General features: G+C 42.0%; 1 protein-coding gene and 1 long non-coding RNA gene across 2 annotated transcripts; one reads left to right on the top strand and one right to left on the bottom strand.

The window, feature by feature from the left end:
* The first annotated feature begins 1297 nt into the window (after positions 1-1297).
* On the top strand, positions 1298-16961 carry PLAT (plasminogen activator, tissue type). The gene is made up of 14 exons (XM_040618324.1): positions 1298-1610; positions 7088-7189; positions 8199-8238; positions 8652-8783; positions 9199-9312; positions 9645-9819; positions 10372-10463; positions 10725-10899; positions 11220-11305; positions 11707-11902; positions 12393-12529; positions 12627-12767; positions 14251-14399; positions 15263-16961. The coding sequence occupies exons 2-14, from the start codon at positions 7109-7111 to the stop codon at positions 15419-15421; spliced, it is 1677 nt and encodes a 558-aa protein (XP_040474258.1). The 5' UTR covers positions 1298-1610; positions 7088-7108; the 3' UTR covers positions 15422-16961.
* On the bottom strand, positions 14871-15331 carry LOC121099424. Its single transcript, XR_005831470.1, has 2 exons — positions 15246-15331; positions 14871-15082 (listed from the first exon to the last, which is right to left on the bottom strand). It is a non-coding gene; the product is annotated as an uncharacterized LOC121099424 (long non-coding RNA).
* Positions 16962-17994: the final 1033 nt, after the last annotated feature.

Genomic DNA, 17994 nt, shown 5'->3' with positions numbered 1-17994 from the left:
ATCCTGCCGGGGGTGCGGGCCGGCCGCAGGACGCCACCATGACACGGCTCATCGCTAACGCTGACGGCCCTGCCGAGCTCTGTCCAGAGGCAGGGTCAGCTGGCGGGTAAGCCAGTAGATAGTGCTTGAGAGGGGAGACGCTATTCTTGCTGGCTTCCCTAAAATACCTTAAATGCTACAACCGGCACCCACACCACGCCCTCTAGACATGTATAGTTGCCCCTAAGCTGTGAAAAGCCAGGGAATAACAGCGTCAGAAATCTTCTCCCATGGCTGTTACTTGGTTAGCCTCCTTAATCTAGAGGGCTGGTAGCAAACAGCTGTTCTCTTTAAAAACAACGTGAATTTGCCCCTGCTCACTCAGCGGTGTCCAGTTATCTTGGTCTCAACAACTGGGAACAGTCAGATGCAGCTGCCCTTAAATCATATTTATGGCAGCGATGTTACCACCAGCACTGTGACTCTCAGATGAATGCATGTGATAATGTTGATGTAGATTTCCATACAGAAAAGAGCTAAATATTCAGAGTGACCAGCGTTTCATCTTTGCCAATATGCAAAATAGCTGTTGCTGTGCTTCCCAGCTGAGGACTCTCTGCAGCTACTTCTTGAAGATGGCTGCGCTTACATTAACTCTGTCGGGAACCCGACTTGTAGCGAATCAGTTTTTAAGTTAGGACACATCCAGTACTGTAACAATTGCATCACTGACAGTTTTGCAGATTTTGAAGAAATCCTTCAGATTTGCCTGTCACACTTTGATAACCAGGTATTTTGTGACTACACCCTGGTGAGTAGGTCTTCATTTTCTATGACAGACAGTATCAGCAAGCATTTCACTCTTTGGTCCTCAACATGCTATTCCTGTCTAAGGATCCTTAGAAGTTTTGCTCCTGGTCCCCACTTAACGTGAGAGCTCTTTTGACCATTTCTTCTCCCAGCAACACTGTTCACTGCATGCTTTGCTCCACATACAGGTCAGGCTCTTTCTGTCAAAGATTCTCAATGGATGCCATTCAGAGCACAGTACGCTGCACTACTGCTTGAAACAGGAGTTTCTCAGCACTGGGACTAGGTCCACAGATTGCAGACTTCTGGTCATGTAAGAAATAACACACCTGTGCATTCACTCAGGGCACTGCCTGGGCAAGTTACACTTGGGCGCCCCTCACACTCCTGATAGGACAGTTCATCCTAAGGGATGCATACTGTTCTTCCTGTCACTGAAACAAGGTGTTGATGGGGAACAACTGTTTTGAAGACTAAGAAGACTCTGACGGAAGAGAGAAAGAACAAAACAAACCGGCTGTAAAATCCAGCATGCCCCGCTCACTTCAGCAAGCAAACTTGCCTCCGGTCCCACGCAGACTGGCTCCCTAATACTCCAGACACAAGCCACCCTGTCCTGGATCATCCCCAGATCCTCTTGCAGGGGTGGGGGTGGGGGAAAACACGCCCTTCGTCCGTCTAGAGTCTCCACCCCCTGGAGTGGAGTTTTAAGTAGGACAGGAGCTGTTCAGAGAGATCAGAGCAGAGACGCAGAAAACACAAAAGCAGGCTGGTCTGCAAAGGAAATAATCAGCAGAATACAGAAGAGAAAAAGCAAAAAGGTAGGTACTATTCACTTGTTTCAAAAGGTGCATTTCCCATTTTCAACACCAATGGCATTGTCATTAAGTACTATTAAATATTATTTAATAAATCCCACTGAAGCAGCATAGTAGTTAACTAACTTGAGCGATTGCCTTTCAGCTTTCGAAGAGTTTCATAATGCTGGGTAAAGCTGCCAGCTTTCAGTTGTTTCAAGAAAGCTTCAGCTGTTCCAGGGTAAAGACTGAGAGCCTCAGGCAGGGAGGAGTCTCCTGCACAAAGAACTTTAGCAAAAGAGCTTAAAGCAGAGAGTTACGGGAAAATATCTTGATGATAAGAAGAGATCCAGAAAGCAAGCTGTGAAAGGACAATTTATAGTCTTCCTGGGAGGAGATGACTATGCCTTTCACCCCAGGCTCCCAACCAGGATAATGGAAGGACAAAAGAGGAGGAGGGTGGGTTGTCTTCGGTTCTCCCTAAATGCTTCCTTTCAAATGTGGCCAAAACCACAGGAAATATTGAGAATTATTCCCAAAACGAAGCCAGAGTTTGAAATATCCACTTTCTCCAGTGCTTTTGAAGACTACCAAGTCTTAGGGTTTTATTTTGTTGTTTTGTTTTTTTTTAATTATTTCCCCAAAAGCGGAGGTATATTTTAAAGACCAATAGTACAAGTCTGATGTTCATCTGTTCATTTTAGAAAAGGGATAAGAAGCACTTTCTTCAGAAGGCAGGAAAAGGCAGCAAGGATCTGTAGTCTTTTGCTCAAGCTAGATCAAGATAGCTGTTCATCAGCAAGAAAGCTATTAATGCTACAGATTCAGAATCACAGTATTCTGGAGTAGACATACTAGTTTATGGGGAGGCACACAGGGTTGGGGGGGGAGAGCTACTTTTAATTTCTTTCTATTAATGATTTTTTGTTTGACATTGATAAGATACATCCCTTTTCTAGGTCCTATTCCACATTGATAAGATAATATTCACACTCTTACTGCTTAGAAGAGCTGCTATTAATAATAAATGAATAAGTGGAATTTAAAGTATTCCTGCTGCTGCTTAAGCAAAGAGAGATCAATTTAGGGTGTCGTATATCTTTATGTCCTAATGTACCTGAAAGTGTAGAATCAAAATGTCAGAACACCACATCTATGCCTCTGGCTTATTGCTAGAGTATTTTTGATCAGAGAGGAAGCAAAGGGTGAGAGCAGAAGGCACAAACTGTTTAGGAGAGCCTTTCTAGAAAGCACATTGCTTGCAGGTTTCTGCTTGGAGTCTTGTAAACATGGTATTTTTCAAACAACTGCATGGTTTCAGTTTGATAGGTCTTATCATTTGGAACATTCCAATTGACTGGACTAAGCTGTACCTTTCCTGAACTGAAAACAAACATCTGGCAACAGCTGCTACCAGTTTTCCGTGCATAGTGGGACAGCAGCCACAAAAAGATGGACAAGCGTCCCCACCATGGCAGGAGGGAGGGGAGGGGGGACATGCTACAGCATTACAAGATAAGCTAGCCTGAAGTGGAAGTGGAAGAAAGGACGTGGCATGCAATGCAAGACAGCTTTAGGGAGACTGTCTATCACATTCTACAGTGTAACTAGGTGCTGTGTAAGACCAGGATCATCTTGTATAGCAGCCTGTGTGGGGTAAGCTTGATTAATAACCATAAACTTGATTAAACCATGCAGATGCTTTCTAAATAGGGATGCCTCCTTTCATGTCAGTCTCAAAGACTGAAATTTTTGGTTGTTTTTTTTAAAAATTTAAAAGATGTTTCCCACTCCCTCTTCAAACCTAGCTATAGGTCCCTGCTGGTTTCAGGCGGCTAGGACTTCCTCCAAGATATTAATTAGGCCAGATTTACCACTCTGTCCTCACACACACACACACACGAGATCAGATTTCACTAGTGTTGCTTGTTTTTGGGGCATCTTAGCAGTTACCTCAGAAATGAGGTCTCAACAGTTCTTCACAGCACTTCCCAGACAGAAATTCCAAAAAAGCAGCTAAACTCAGATAAGTAGCTTCGCTGAATGAACCTTTCCTTAACAAGGTCTTAGCTCACAGAATCTCATTTCTTAAAGCTGTCAGTAAGAACTTCAAGCCTTCTCCATAGACAGCAACAAAGATGACCAGTGGTACTAGCAATTAACAAGTTGAAACCCTGCCACAGTGGGACTGAGAACACAAGCAGGCATAGCTCCAGTAAGGGGCTCCAGCTGCAGGGAGTGAAGATAATGTAACGCAGGGTTACAGCAGCAACCAAGTGACTCCGGGTAGCAGTTTAGATCATCCGCTTCTGCTTTGGAAACGCTGCTGATTTAGCTCAGATTCAACTGAAGCCAATGCCTATTTGGAAATCACCCTTACAGCTTTTAAAAAGGCTTCCTATATAATGCAAAATGCTTCCTAAGAGGTGAGAAGGGGCTTGAAAGTATATAAAGTATACTACAAATTCTGCATGCTAATACAAATCCCTGAAAGATTCTCTTAATTACATGGATCTCATCATCAAGACGTGACCTAAAGAGAAGACTTGAAGTAACTAAGGCTCTTGGAAGCTGTTTCTGTGAATCCTTTTAGTCTGACTTGCAACTTAAGTCTCCTCTTTGTGCAGTCTAATGATGAAAAATCACAGCCTAAACTATCGTGCTGTAGTTCTGCTTCGGAGACTGGAATATTTGTGCCTTTTGCTTTTTCTTTGAACAAATCTTAAAAAACAAACAAACAAAAACAAACAAACAAAACCCACAAACAAGCTCCCTTTTTATAGCCTTGAATCCTAATTTATGACTCCTTCGTCGGTCATACTCCAGTTTCACCAGCTATTACCCAGCTGCCTTCTCCAGCTTTATTATATAAACAGTGTTTGAGCTCCTAATTTCTGGTAGTAGTAGTTTTCCTAAATGATTAAGTTATCTTTCTACTTGCTCAGGGATTGCATAATGTAGATAATAAAAAGCTGATCATGTGGGGGACAGTGCCTGATTTATTTCAAAGCACTGGAATTGCAGAGTAATCTTAGAGATTGGGAATGAAATTACATCTTCTTGTCTGCTACTCTACCTCACTCCCAGCTCATGGTTTATATAGGAGGTATAATATTTTTAAAGGAAGAGAAAAAAAGGACCTCTGGCGCTGGATTTGTTCAAAGCAGGAGGGTTCCCACCTACTTCATAACTTTTGTGATTCATCATCTCAGACAACTAGACTGACTGCTATAGCAGTCTTGGTTAGTACAGAGGATCAAGCTAAATCTGTTCACACTGGTGACTACTTAAGTCTTGTTCAATTGTAAAAAAGAGCTACTATTACTGCATGTAGGAGTAATTATTAATTTTAGGAAGAAAATCATGGGTTCAAGTCAGAAAACCTGTGATAAAGTTATTTACCTTATTGTAAGAGTTCAGATTACATAATAATGACAACTCCAGTCCTTCAAAGCTATTACTCAACTGTGAAAATCAGCAATACCTTCCCAGTTTTTAATAGATGTATTGGACCTTGCTATTTAATGCCACGTTTCCAAGAAGTCCCATAGGCACTAAAAGTTTCTAAACTTCTGACACCATATACTCATTTGATTCCATGTTACTGATTGAAGTTTTGTTATGAACAACAACCTCCTCCTTAGTGTAGCAGTAAATCCTCATTTAAAGTCCTCAACTTCAGCATTGTTTCTAAATATACAACAGAACTTTGCTAACTACCAAACTCATGCAGGCTTTACTGGAGTTCTTTTACATACATAACACTTGCCTGATCTTTTATAGTTACTGCAAGGTCACCAAGATAAAGAAATGGGCAATATACATCATCTTGGGAATTTTTCCTCCAGGGATTAACAGAGGAACCAGACATCCACAGCAAAGCACCTTGCCTTTATAGGCAACAGACCACCTCAGAAAGCCCTTCATTGCCTTTGCCCGTCACATCCAGCATATTTTTCTGGTACTAGGATGAGATTAGAAAATGGCATGTAGTGCAGCCCGTGAAAAAAAACATGTTGCTTAATTTCAGCGTTGAAGTTTTGTATGTCCTCGAGGCTGCACTGTGTTATGAGCACAGCTGCTGCTGCTTAGAATTTTCTCTCTGCCCAGCAGCTGCCCTAAACCAGTCAGTGCCTATACAAGGCACTCTGGTGGAAGAAATAATTTTCCCTTCTTTGTCAGGAAGCAAACTGGGGGAGGGGAAACAAGGGCACAAGATGGTAGCACATCTTGCTGCACTCAATGGCTACAGAAATCTAAATTCACAGTTCTGTGAAGAAACTTGCCTGTTCAAGGCCAGACAGAAATAAATTTTGCTACAGTAGGAAGAAATACAGATGGGTCACAGTAACCAAATGTCCTTCCTATAGCTGTCTGTGGCCAGGTCTGAGCAGCAATTTCACCAGGTAGGAAATTAACCTCTGATGAGTGAAGAGATTAAGTAGATTTTCAAAGTGAATTAGATAAATGGGGGCAGAAATCCAGATTCATCCTTAACCCCAACCACACCATACCAGCCAGCGATTTCCCACAGGAGATCCTTGGAGGTTCTCTCCCAAGACTACTACCGTAGGAGACAGACTATGTAAATCAGTCTGGAGGAAGCAGAAACTCTTGCTGTGAGACGGAAGAGGGCTTTATCTGAAGTGTAAAGTTGCCGAAGGGATCAGTGGGAATAAGAAGTCATTGTGACTGCACAGAAGTGACACATGGGAAGATGCTGCAACGAATAAAATAGAACACCAGACCAAAAGCTAGCTTGCCAGCCAATTGCCGTGCTCTCCCTTTTTAGCAAAAGCTAAATGACAATAGTAGAAACTAAAAGCTTAGCTGGGGAGAAGCTGTAGAAATCCTGAAAATCAACGACATAGTAGTGCTATGCCCTCCTGTCATAAACCAAAGTCTTCTTGCTGATGCATCCTCCACCTAAGGGAGAAGCCCTCACTGTCACCCAGAGAAGCCGCCTGTGCAGAAAGTGCAAATCCTCTTAAACCACCATTATCACAGACTGATCCTTCAGCACATTTTTGAGCCCCTGCTAGAGATCTCTTAGGTAGGCCTCAATGACCTGACTCTCAATTAATATTTTCCAATCAGCATTACATTCCTTCATTAGACAAGTCAATCTCCCTGAATAACGCACATGATACTGCTGGCTTCCAGCAACCTTAGGAAAAAGGACTTAGAATTTACTTCTGCCAGTGTTATTCCCCAGGAAACAGTGTCTGAGTTTCTACCAGACCTAAAATGGTGTGCTTTAGCTTGTTGCATGGCTAAGTTTATCAAGTAAAAGAACATCTGGGTCCAGCCTGAAGCTTCCCCTGTCCAGGAACACCAGGACAGCTAGACCAGATGGCAGAGAACTGCGGAGTAGGAAGTGTGTTTTAATGTAAAAATAATTTTCATAATTTAAAACCTGTATTTAAACTTAAGACCTTGAACTCCACTCACACTTTAAAATGTCTTTGTTCAACATCTTATTTTTTCTTCTGTCTCTATAGATCACTCGAGGTTTGGAGGTGATGTGGAAAGCACTCAGAATGGAAGGCAAACTCCCATGTTTCCTCCTGTTGGTGGGAGCAATCGCGGCTGCTCAGTGCCAGGTAAGCAGGCTAATGCATCCAATAATGTCTTGCCATCCTCCTGAGTTTTCAGCAGCACTTCCTCACCATCGACTCCAGCTGTCTATGTCACAGGATAATCTGGTCATATTACTATAAATTAGGGGAAGGAAAAACCTTACAAAGTATATCTCTGAGCTGTGATTTCCAGTAATGTGTTGTCCTGGCTGGTTTTCATTTCAGTAAGCAAGTCATCTCCAAATCTTCTTGGCACATCTGTTCACTGTCACCTTTCACCGTCAGTAAGAGTTCCCATTGTGATCACCCTTTAATTTTCTTTCTATTGTCATCGCCTTCATCGTTACTCTCACAACTGTACATCAATGGTTCCCATGTCCCCGCACTTTACGTCTCACACTGCACAGGTTTGAGGAAACCCTGCACAATTCTAAAATGTTTAGTCTCTCAAACAAATTCTATCCCAGCCTTCCTCTTGCTTTTTACATTATGCTTTCTTTTATGGCGTAATAAAAAAAGCTTTCTAAATTGGTTTCTTCCTTACAACCCTATCCAAAACATTTTATTTATTTGGCTGCAGGAGACATCTCTCTCAAAGGTAATCAAGCTACAAAGGCTTATGGGGAAACTGCATGTAAACAAGCAAAAATAACTGCTTGTTTGTATTTATTTGTTCGGAAATTATTTGCTTGCATCTCCTTCAAATATCAGAAAGCTGATAAGCCTTAGTGAGCATGTGCGATGCCCCAAGAGCACATAATCACTTCACGCACCATGTGAGGACAGCACATCTCAAGTTCACGTCACTCAGATGACAAGCAATCACCTGGTAACCTGTGATGACTGGAGTTACAATTCCCAGTACCCATGCTGAGGTACTAAAGGCACTTTTCACTGTACTGTCTGACAAGTTGCTTAGAGCTCCCCTGATTTACAAGACCTTAAGAAGAGGACTAGCTCTTTGGAAACACTTTTTCCTCTCAGTTTTCTTAAGAGAGCAGTTACTCACAGAATTAACCTTCTTTGCTTGCAGGGCTTACGCATGCGTTTCAAACGGGGAGCCAGATCTAGAGGTAAGCCAGGCAAACTACAACCGTGTTACCTGGAGCTTTATGAGTACAGGAGGGGAAAGCAGACGATGCTGAGGGAACAGAACCTAAAAGCTGTTTGTCATGGTTATCTGGATGAGATATTCAGAAGACAAAATACCAGACTGCTAATACCATCCACAGCTCAAAGACCAAAGTTTTCCTCTCCCCTCCCTCTGCTCTCCTTCAAAGAAAAAGAAGTCGGTCAATATTGCAACAGTACATCCAGCAACACAGCAGTGAGAGAGACGGGACGATTGCCTGAGAAGGAAAAAGGGCAGCCCGCTAGACAGATGCTCTTACGATCGATACTCTGCTGGAAAGAGAAGGGAGTTCTTTTGCCTAGCCGGGTCTCTTCCCTGAATCTCTAAAAGAGGATTTCTTTTCTCCAATTACAGACATTTGCACAGACATTTCATCTGGAGAGATTTACCACCACAGGGAGACCTGGCTGAGGCTTTCAGGCAGCAGAACAGAATACTGTAGGTGCAACAGTGGTCAGAGTCGCTGCCACACTGTGCCTGTTAGAGGTGAGTATGAAGAAGAAAAAGAGAAAGAAATCACTGGGGATGAGAAATCGCCCATCTAATCATCCTGAAGAAGTCCACCGACAGGGAAGGAGTTACCACACAGAAAATTTAGCTTGAAATAGAATAGATAGAAATGAAAATACTAACATATACCAACTTGGGCAGGACTAAGCAGGGGTGGGCAGCTGCTTAGGGAGCTGAGGAAGGCTCCTAACAGTGTATGTTGAGGGAAGGGAGCAAAGGAAGAGTGTAAACACTGCAGGAAAAGACTGTAAGCACATGACATTAACAGGTAGGCAGGGAAAAATATAACGGGTCAGAGGAGATTGACAGGAGAGGAAAGATGGGTATACATTACCACCTTCTTACTTCCGTGAAATCTAACAGTATTTCCTGGCTTTCGCTTATTCCACAGCCTGCACTAGAAATAACTGCTACAATGGAGGCCAGTGTTCACAGGCATATTATTCCCCACAGCTCTTCATCTGCCAGTGCCTCCACGGTTTCTCTGGGAAGCAGTGTGAAATAGGCAAGTATACTGTGTCAGTTACTGTGAACAATGCTACCGGTTTTAGCTATGCAGTGCAGAAGGATGAAGAAGCTGCTGCTGTATACTAGGCTCTTTGTTAAGTTACCTCTTTTTATTCTAAAGCTAATACTACAAAGAGCTTTTAAGGACATCTGGGCTGTTCTCAGTGTCTCTTAATGAAACTGAATATTGGAGCTGAAGACCTTCGTATGTACTTTCAGTCTGCCTGGCAAGGCATTTTCTAGACAAGACACAAGTTTAAGCAGAACCAACTGGGGAAGCTGAGCTTGGGATACTGTCCTTATAGTAACATTTTGTTCCCTTTTGTTCAGATACTGAAGTTAAGTGCTACAAAGATGCTGGAGTAACATACAGGGGTACATGGAGCATGACAGAGAGCAGAACTGAATGTTTAAATTGGAATAGCAATGGCTTGATGGACCGGGTGTACAGCGGTCAAAGACAGGATGCTGTTGAGCTGGGATTGGGCAACCACAACTATTGCAGGTGAGGGGCTGATGGCACGCCGAGCCACAGGAATCAGCCCATTCTAAGAGCTCAGAGCAAAAGAACAGCTGTTTTCAACAGTCTAATACCAAGCAGAGATGACTCTGCACAGGCGCAAATACAGCATAGCCCATGAGTAGCAATTGCGACTTCTGTAGACATATCTGAACTTCAGATCTATCTAGACTGGATGCTCATGACAGATAGAAAAATACGTACATCTCTCATGCCATAGTCTTTCCCTTGTCCCTTCTCAGTGCCTAAAACTCTCTTTGTAAGCCAGTTTCCTGCAGCTCCAGATCCTGCTCAAAACTCTAGAAATACAGGAATGTAGATGAACTAAACTGCACAAAAAAGCTGTCCACTCCCGCTAGCTACATCCTCACCTCCATTTACTCCACAATTTTAAAATTAAATTAAGAATCCAGACACCTTGTGGTAGTTCAGTCCATGTCTTCACTGCAGAGCATGATTAAGTTACCAGACTAAATGGCAGACATGGGACTAATAACAATAGCTTTATAATGATGCATAATGTCATAACTCTTTCAGAAACCCAGATGAGGATTCCAGACCTTGGTGCTATATCTATAAAGGGGGAAAGTACACCTGGGAACACTGCGGTGTGCCCTCCTGTTCAAAAGGTACATGCAGGGGGATAGGGAATGGACTTCAGAGCTTCCATGATTCACTGCATATATAAAGGTTCTCTGTGGAATTGTGCTATTTCTGTAGCCTGAAAAGTTGAGACTCACATTAAATCATGCTTAAGCTTTTAATATTTGTGACACCAAGAAACTGAGATAAGTATAGCTAATATATAGATGACCTGACAGAAATCACAGTGGTTAGGAAGAACTGACAGGTTCACACCCGTCGGTTAATGTGCAGCTTTCTTATTGCAGTTGGGAACATCAACTGCAAATCTGGAAGAGGCACAGATTACCGAGGCAGCCACAGTGTTACCAGTTCTGGAGCTACCTGTTTGAGGTGGAATTCTCGAATCCTTATCAACAAGTTATATACTGCTTGGAGAAGAGATGCTTACCAGCTGGGCCTTGGAAGTCACAATTTCTGCCGGTATGTAGCCAGTTATAAAGTTAAAAAAATCCCACAAAACTTCCTTGTGATACCCTTGAGGTAGGGCTCTAGTCTTTTACATGGGTTATTAAAGCTCAGGAAATATATTACTGCTGGGAATGAAGCTCACTAACGATAGTAATTTTATTCCACTCGACCTATCTATGCTTCTCTGACAGGAGACTACGTGCCCCAAGGGCCCTCTGTATCTCTAGAAATATCTAAGAGTACACTCAGGTCACAGTCTGCCACCTTCAGGTCTCTCCAAACTCCCTGCAGATCTGATAATACAAATGGCTCTTCTCTTTCCTGTGCTGCAGGAATCCTGACAATGACAGCAAGCCCTGGTGCCACGTGCTGAAAGGCAATCAGCTCACATGGGAGTACTGCGATGTGCCTACTTGCTGTAAGGATCCTAGCACTCCTAATTCTTCTCCTTCTTTGAGGTGTTAGTGTTCTGTATGTCATCTGCATTAAAGTCAAGCCTCTTATAGTAAAGTAAGAGCTGGGGGGGGCGGGGGAGGAGGAAGCTTTTTGGAGTAGAAACAGATTCTGTGGCTCCACTCTCACAGAAGTGCCCTTTTCTCTGCCAGAAGGGAAGACTGCAGAAATGGAGAACAGAAAAGGCAGGGTTTCCTTACTGTATTTTTCAAATCAGAGTCCAAGTTTCCTAGGAAACAGGAATGAGTCAGATACGAAGCAGTTTGAGCCAGGCTGCCTCAACACGCACGGACAACAGGCTCTTAACCCAAACTCAAAGCAAGAGTGCCTGAACAAGAAGCCTGTTTCTGGGTTTGTCATCCACAGCTGCCTGTGGCTTACGGCAGCGCAGAGTCCACCAGTACAGGATTAAAGGTGGCTCCTACGCAGACATTGCAGCTCACCCATGGCAAGCTGCCATCTTTGTGAAGTATCGCCGAGCACCTGGAGAGCACTTCCTCTGTGGAGGAGTTCTGATCAGCTCCTGCTGGGTTTTGTCAGCTGCTCACTGTTTTGAGGAAGGGTAAGTTGAGAATTCAGCACTGTCTAGGGGAAAAAAATCTGGAAAATTAAAGCATCCAGTATAGCCAGTTTACTGAAAGGGTAAAAGACTTGGGGAAGAAAAAGCTTTTTATCCCAGTAAGTCGTTCTGCACTGAAGATTATGGAGTTAATTGTGCTGAGAATTACAGACAGGCATTTATTGGACAAACTAGCAGCAGGGCTTCAAGGTACCACAGCAGAATATCAAATAGCTGAAGAACAAAGTTGTCAATAGAGATGCAGAGCCGTGTGAAACCTGGGAACAGCTAGGGGCTGGCAGAGGATCTTTGCCATTGGTGGTTGTAAGCAGTTAGTGCAAAACCGAAGGCAAACAGGACACTTTAAGTTAAACTGCCTGGGTAGTGCACTAAATAGTGCTAAAATAAGAAAAGAGAAGCTCCAACAGTACATCTTCAAGGGAGCAGTCCACTCCAGTTAACAGGGGAAGAAAGCAAGACTCTTGTTCTTCAGCTTTAGTGCAAACCAGCTGAAGATTGTGCTGGGTAGGACTTCCCGAGCAACTCCCGAGGAAAATGAACAAAAGTTTCAAGTGAAGAACTACACTGTGCATCAGAGATTTGACTCAGAAAATTTCAACAATGATATTGGTAAGAACTTTTCTGACTTCAAGACTGGAAAGGTCACGGTTGGCTCAGATTTGCAGTTAATGAAGTGGAGATTATTTTTTTTTTCCCCCATCTTCAGCTCTGTTGCAGTTGAACTCAGATACAGAAGACTGCGCTATTGAAACAGACACTGTCCGTGCTGCCTGCCTCCCAGCACCAGAACTGCAGTTGCCTGACTGGACTGAATGTGAGATCTCTGGCTATGGCAGAAATGAAGAATGTAAGTAGAAGATACTATGTTCAAAGTTTGGGTCCCCTACCCTCAAAGAATTTAAGATTTTAGCATTGCTTAATGTGTGACTCCCTAAATTATTATACAGGCTTGTATCAGCACTATAAAACATATGTGTAAGTGGGAGATAGACAAAACTAAGTTTTTCTGTAAATTATTTAATTCGTCTGGTTTCTGTCAGCTGCATGCGCTAATAAAGCCTGTCTTGATACTCTCCAATAGTAGAAACACAAAAAATGGCACAATGGATGAGGTAGGAAAGACAGAAAATGTACAATCAGGTTTGCCACATTTCTGCTGTACTGAGTACATTTAGACATTGTCACTGACAGAAACACATTTCTGTCAAGATTTGATATACTACACAGTTGCAGGTAGTTGCATTATTCTAAAAGATACACTGGCTGTGCAGTGATTAGCAAAAAAAAAAAAGCTAAAGCAATAGCAATCTCAGATATATAATAAAAGGCTGGCCAAATAGTTTTTAAAGTGAGCTACAACAAACAGGAATAAAACTTGCCTGGAAGTATACACAGGCTGACCTGTATTTAAAGCAAACAAAAAAACCCCAGCTCTTATTTTACTGGCACGTTCTACTAATTTCTTTTTATTCTCTAACTTGTAAACTTTGAGACAGAGACTGTGAAGCACCCATCATAACAAGACCTAATCATGACTGGAACCCATAGGGACTTTGGAGCAGACTTGGAAGATGTAAAATATAAGCATGTCATGAACTGTTTTTACAGTGATTTTAAAGCTAGTTCTCAGCACTGCTTACAGTGAGTACAGGATAAATTCTTTGAGAGAGAAAGGATGCTGCAACTATAATTCAGAACTAGACTGAAAAACAAATGTCAGAAAAACAAACAAACAAAGAACAAAACCTGCCTACTTTCAGCTTTGTGCAATTGCAGCTATGCGGAAGAATAAAACCAAGACTGCCCACCCACCCCATCTCCCCCCCAAAAAAAATCCCTCCCATTCCAACATAACATGAGTATACATTCTTATCCAGTTAGTCAGTATTGTGTACGAGGAATCTGATTTTTGTTGGCACAAGTCTAATAATAAAATGTCAGGCTCCTGTTTCATGCAGTGAGTGATTCTCATAGGCACTTCCTGTGACTTCATCTTGATTGATTTAACTGTGCAAAGACTACTTACCCAATCAAGAAACCCAGCAGTCTTTAATTTGGAGCCTACAAAAACCTCTTTAGCATTTCAGCATGCTAAAGCAGCAATAGTCTCTCAAGTAGATTTAAGGTGTTCTCACTAGCAAAGCAGAAACCCCCGAGAATTAAAAAAGACCCTTTGGCAAGGAAATATTTGTTCAGCCACCCCCACCTCCACCCAGCTATTCGGTGTACTCTCCCCTAAACTAGAGAAACTGAACTGCAATAAATAAAAAAAAAAATATCTGTATACACAGACATATATATATGTATTTATATTGCTGTTTTTCTTCCAGTCTCTCCATTCTATTCAGAGCACCTGAAGGAAGGCCACGTCAGACTTTTTCCAGCCAGTCGGTGCACAACACAGCATCTAGACAACCGAACAGTTACAGACAACATGTTATGTGCAGGAGACACCAGGCACCTTGATGATGCCTGCAAGGTAAACCCAATTCCCTTCCTCTCTTCTTTTTAGGTCTATCCTTGACAGTCTGGACTAATCAAAAAGCTTCAGAAAATACTTTAAAGTAGTTCTGCATTTGACTACATAGAAGTTTTAGTAGACTTTATTTGAACAGAACAAAAACCACTGGCTCCTCTTCCTTTTTTCTCCCCCTGTCCCTCATAGCTGAGAAAGTAGGCCACATTTAATCAAGCAAACCAGAAAAACACAGACTGAAAATCCCAAATACAGGAAGTAGCACAAAAGTAAGCAGGAAATTCCACCTCAGCAGCATTTCCTAGTATTTTTCTCTTATGTAAGCATGCAAAATACTCAGCAGGAGGTTCTGTAAAAGGAAGGGGGTGCCACTTAACTGGGAAGTGGAGAAAAGAATAAAGGCCAAAAGAGGGTATGGAATGAGCAGCTCTAATGTGAAAAAAAAGAAGGAGGGTACACATTCAATTCACATCCTTTCCATTAAAACAGCTCTTTTAATAATTGTGCTTTACTATCACACATAGCAGTTTAGAACACCCTGGATCTTTATAGCTTGAATAACAGCATCCCCCTTTTTGTTCTTACCAACTTTTCACCTACGTTTCGTAAATGAGTGCCATACAAAGGTAGATGCTTCAGTGTCAAGAATATTTAGGGTCTCCTCATGAGAGAAGTGTTGAGTGAGTCTGGAACACAAAAAGTAGCTTATATGGAAGCGCTGTTACTAAGAGCTCTTGATTTGTAAGCATACTACACAGGGCATTTCCATAGATACTAGTGCACCGCTAAAGCCAGTGGGGGTAAAAACAACACAAAACCAAACAAACAAAAAAGGAGATTTTTACTAACCTGTTACTTCTCTGTAGGGTGACTCTGGAGGGCCTCTGGTCTGTATGAAGGATGATCGCATGTATCTAATTGGAATCATCAGCTGGGGAATAGGCTGTGGCCGCAAAGACATACCTGGCGTTTATACAAATGTGAATCGTTATCTTGACTGGATTCAGGACAACATGAAACGCTGAGAAAGAACAGCGAATGATCCACACAGTCTTGTGTCCATGCCCTTGCAGCTTCCTTCTGGGTGCTTTAAGGATGCCAACAGGGCTTTCTGTTTGTCCAGATGCTTATGACTTTCAGTACAAGAGGAAGACCAACTGCAGTGTGTGGGAAGGGAACATTCTCAAACTACTATCCTTATTATAGGTTATCAGAAGCTAACACACCTTTCCCCTCACATCCCCAAGCTTTCTCCTTGCATTAAATTATAGCAGTACAATTAGAAATAAATTTTTGCCCGAGGGAATAAACCAGGAGAGAACATCATGCATTCCATGAACAGCTATGTTGTTTTGGGAATGAGTGTGAACTGAAGGCAAAGGGGACATTTAATCTCCTGAAAACTTCACCTCCCTCCTTCTTATTTGGCTGTAAATTTGGAATACATTCCAGTCAGGCTTGAGCTCTGTCTTTTTATTTTGGTTATTTAAGCTGATTTCAGCTTGACTCCAATAGAAACAGCAAAGTTGTAGGCATGGGATGCTTATTTCCATATTAACATACTACTTCTTCAGTTTGGAACCAATTAACTGAGTTTGAACTTAAACTCTGAGCAAATCCAGGATGGTGTGCTTGTTAGGACTATCTGTCCTCCACTTGCTTCTCCTCCTGGTAGGAACTAAATATTTAAACAAATGTGGAATAGGTAAAAATCTTAACAGCTTTCTCTGCCACAGAATCAACACGTTACGTTTTTGACTATTAGATTTCAATGCATTATCATCTCATATGAAAGCTAGAGCTCTCTCTTCAGCACAGCAGGGCAGAACAACAGATAAGTGTAATGACAGCAGGTTTTGGTGCCTGATAGATTTAAATCCATAGGTAAAGATCAAGTCAAATGTCATAAGGCTGCATTTGTCCTTTAACAGACGACAGGACAGGTATAATCAAGCCACCGTGATCTAGAATCTTAATAATCAAGCATTACTTAGAGTCACATAGAAACAACACTCTAAGTGGCACTTATGCACATCCTAAGAGTTAAGCCGCTTTGACAGATTCTTTCTTGTCCAATTGTTTTATAAAGAGAAAGCACGTACAACTACCATTTTACAAAAGGAAAAAAATAACACTAAGGCTACAAAAGGAGTTTAGCTTTAGTATCAGTCAGACACTGTAGCTAGAAAACTAGTCTATTGTATTTGGGAAATTTCAAAACATTGTAACTGAAAATGTTTACTCTATAGTTTTAAGGAGCTCTCCCATGATCTAGTAGCACAGCCTCTAGTCAAATAGAGTAGCTTATATATAGTAAGTACAGAAGAGAGATTTGGTAAGGATGTCCGTTATTTTATCAAATGGGTTTTGTAAATGGTAACTTTACAAACGGTCTGTGTCTTTCTAGCTACCAGCTTAGAAACTGACCTCCAAGAGACCTTTTCTAATGTCCTCAGAGAAAGGGTGGTGTAAGTCCAGTTAGCTTCAGCAATGAGTCCCGTATTTCAGCCAGTGGAAGGGGAAAAAAAACCCAAACATGATGTTTATTAAAAGAGTCACAGCTCAGGTTTTTTTGGTGTGATTTTTTGTTGATGTTGGTTGTATTTTATTAGGTATTAACCCTGAGAAAAAGACAAATTTCCATTCCCCTCCCCTAAACCCATTTCCAAGTGCTGCTGTGCCTCACTGTCCTGGCCTTTGCAAGCCTGCCAAATACTCACTACTGCCTGTAGAACACCAAAACCATTCCAATGAGTAACACAGGTAAATTTCCTCAGGAATGCAACTTTTGTTCCACAATTCAAAGAGTCTATGAAATACATTATTTAGGCTTGATGTGATATAACAGCCACCAAATGTAACTGAACCACACTTGACACTCATGTATTTTAGGAAAAAATACATCCTACAGAAATATAAGTAGCAGAGGAACAGTTTTACAGAACAGTCATTACCAGCTCCTTGAAAACACACTTACATGAAATATCCAAGGTGACAAGAGAGCTATACAAGCTTTAGTTGCTATCCCTGCACTGGCTGCTTCCTTCCATCCTGGTCTGTCTTCTGTGATGTCTTCTCTGTGGCTAGCTTAAAGAAGGGCCCAGAATCAACTCTCAGTTTTTTTTCAAATTCTTCTTTATCACTCATTTTGTAGTAGATCATTAATCTGGGATATTAACCAAATCCCAGTCCAGTAACTAGAACTTTTGTTCTCCGGCTTTACTTTTAACTTCTTGTGTTTCATTTCCCAGAAGCTGCTGCCACCTAGCTCAGTGTCCTTAACTGCGTTTCTCTGGCTTGTTTACCCATTACAACCCTCCCTGATAAAAAGCTCCATGATAAGTCTCCATCGCTATGACATCAGCTTTTCTTCTTATTTTTTTCCCCCCTTCTTGTCTTCTTCCATCCAGCACACAGTAGCACCATCCTGAGGCAAGGCCTAAGACAATAATGACTGCCATCTGCTGGCATCATCCTTCTTCTTGCTTTGCAGATGATACTGTCATACTCAAGTTCTTCCAGAACCTAAGTCGACATCAGCATTTATTGTAACTGAAGCACACAGGTATACCTCACATCTCCCCCAAAATTTCTATCA

Source organism: Falco naumanni, chromosome 19 (assembly GCF_017639655.2).
Source record: "Falco naumanni isolate bFalNau1 chromosome 19, bFalNau1.pat, whole genome shotgun sequence".
In the NCBI taxonomy this organism is placed as follows: Eukaryota; Metazoa; Chordata; class Aves; order Falconiformes; family Falconidae; genus Falco; species Falco naumanni.
The sequence above is the reverse complement of the archived record's forward strand: the minus strand, read 5'-3'. Positions and strand labels throughout refer to the sequence as shown.